At 33.4% G+C, this 2,565-nt stretch overlaps 1 protein-coding gene across 2 annotated transcripts; it reads right to left on the bottom strand.

Annotated features, from left to right (window-relative positions):
• Positions 1-2,565, bottom strand: LOC133313166 (ADP-ribosylation factor 1-like). Of its 2 annotated transcripts, none has more exons than XR_009751772.1 (7): positions 2,517-2,565; positions 1,621-1,775; positions 1,061-1,131; positions 759-878; positions 529-672; positions 354-435; positions 1-230 (listed from the first exon to the last, which is right to left on the bottom strand). XR_009751772.1 is itself a non-coding variant. In XM_061514501.1 (7 exons), exons 2-7 carry the CDS (start codon positions 1,766-1,768, stop codon positions 225-227), a joined length of 546 nt encoding a protein of 181 aa, XP_061370485.1. In that variant the 5' UTR covers positions 1,769-1,775; positions 2,517-2,565; the 3' UTR covers positions 1-224. The 2 variants fall into 2 exon arrangements, 1 of the variants encoding a protein (XP_061370485.1); XM_061514501.1 differs by having other exon boundaries at positions 554-672.

Raw genomic sequence — 2,565 nt, forward strand, 5'->3', positions numbered from 1 at the left:
TGTAGAGTAAATGTCATTAAAAATTAAAATAAAAAACATTGGGAATAACTCTAGAAGCCCAACATCATACATGAATAATATTTATTTGAATTAAAACTAGATTACAGAGGACAAAATAATAATTACTATAATAATAATAAAACTACAACAGCAATGATGCCAACAATCCTAAAGTCAGTTGCCGTCACATTTGGGAAAAGTATCAGCACCCAATGATATCTCTATTAAGCCTGAAAGAAGAGTTTAAAAAAACATGATAAGAAACATGAATTAGAGGGAAAAAAATATTGTAAATGCAACAGGAAAACTTGCTGGAGATCAAAAGAATCTTTAGGAAAAATAAAAAAGGAAACCTTGTTTGAAATGTTATTCGAAAGCCAGTCTAGTCCCTCGTATAAACCTTCACCAGAAGTAGCACATGTACTTTGGATATACCTGAGAAAAACATGTATGAATATTTTAGAATACTTAAACTTAGGTGAGGACTGAGGAGGAGTAAAAAGGGTACTTGTTGAAACCAAAGGGTACTTGTTAATTTCTGGACTTGATTTACCAGTGGCGCTGTCGTAGAGAGTGAAGACCAAGCTTATCAGTGATTTCAGCAGCATTCATTGCATTGGGAAGATCTTGTTTGTTTGCAAAAACAAGCAACACAGCATCCCTTAATTCATCCTGTCCATGAAAAAGAAATCAGATTAGCTAGCAGGGAAGTTTTCATAGGACAGTAACAATTACAACCATATCTCCCTTTTAATTACCTCATTCAGCATCCTGTGTAACTCATCTCTAGCCTCAACAGCACGATCTCTATCATTGCTGTCTACCACAAAGATAAGCCCTTGTGTGTTTTGGAAGTAGTGTCTCCACAAAGGTCGAATCTGAAACAACCCCATCCTTTAGAATTATTATTTGAAAACAATAACAAAAAGAATTAAAATAATAGATAATAGTTCTTTTTCATGGGGTTGTTTCCACAACTCAATTAGTTTAGAACAGTGACACTGAAAATTAAACCAAAATCAGAGGGGAGAGAATTTGGTGAGTTTATGCTCCTGATCACCTTATCCTGACCACCAACATCCCACACAGTGAAGCTAATGTTCTTATACTCCACAGTCTCCACGTTAAATCCTGCATAGATGATCAAATAAACACTAAATCCAAAAAAGACAATAATATTGTCATAGAGCAAGAACACAGCAATAAAAAAATCTTCAATACTTCAAATTATTGGTCCAAGGATTTACTTGGACAGACACTATACTATAACAAGCCCGAAGATAGAGCAAGGTTACTAATGATATATGTTAGAGATATATAAACCATTAATTGAATTGGTTTTTTATATGATATCAAAGTCTCACAGTCTCGGATTCGACTCTTGCCACCCCCAATTTTTTGTGTGGAATTTCTTAGTACAGGTAGGCTGGATCTGATGCATCGTCAACCTTTCAAGCCCAATAGACTTTCTTGTGAGGGGACGCGCGTGTTAAAGATATATAAAACCATTAATATAGCCTAACCTAGTAACTTAAGTTTTTGAGTTGAATTAGTTCTTTACAATATAAGCTTGGTTCATTCATTTTACATATCACGTATGATTGAGAAAGGAAAATATACCAATAGTAGGAATGGTGGTGACAATCTCCCCCAACTTGAGTTTATACAGTATTGTGGTTTTACCAGCGGCATCAAGACCAACCATGAGAATTCTCATCTCTTTCTTACTAAAAAGACGAGAGAAAAGCTTGCCAAAAGACAACCCCATTGTGTATCTGTCATTCCAATAACAAGAAGTGGAGTTAGGCATCAAATGCCAGACACTAATAATTCCAAGGTCTAGGCTAAATTAAAAGATAAAATCACAACAGTAAAATATTTCTGAATTAATGTGAAATTTTATTAACATGTGATAATGATATGCGTGAAATGTATAACATTATAAACAAAAAATAAACTATCAACAAAATTATGTTTAGTATGTGTGAGATGTGAACTGGTTTTCTAGTAGATGTGATTCCAAATCCACATTTCCTAAGAACTGTATAATTGTAGCTCGCAAAAACTTATACATATCAATATCAAGCTAAGTAACCATGGCAAACCAAAAAAAATCCATATTTGCAATGCATGGAATTTTACGTAGGGAAAATTGAAAAGGCTAAATCTTAAGTTTAGAAAAATAAACAAATTTAAAAGGCTATTCCCTAACCCAAAGGAATAATTCATAGGTTGCACCATCTTGAAATGAATGTAACATGATTGTATGATCAGCTTTATACATCACGGAACCCCAATTCAAAGAGCAAATAAGTAGTCTAATTTTTTTTCCAATCCAAACAAGAAAAAAGGAGAGTCGAATATTAATCAGAACCGGAAATGAATTTACCACATGGGGTCATGCTTTGATCAAACGATAAAATCTTATACACAAATTCGAATTAAATATATTTGGAACAATAAAAAACATTGTATGAGAGGAATTGAATCCATAATTCTAAAAGAGAGGAACTTACGATGATGACAAATGAAAGGAGAAAGAGAGGCAAATCAAAAGAAGAGATT

Source organism: Gastrolobium bilobum, unplaced genomic scaffold, assembly GCF_033153095.1.
Source record: "Gastrolobium bilobum isolate Gb01-03AN ecotype WA unplaced genomic scaffold, APGP_CSIRO_Gbil_v1 utg9841, whole genome shotgun sequence".
Taxonomy (NCBI): domain Eukaryota; kingdom Viridiplantae; phylum Streptophyta; class Magnoliopsida; order Fabales; family Fabaceae; genus Gastrolobium; species Gastrolobium bilobum.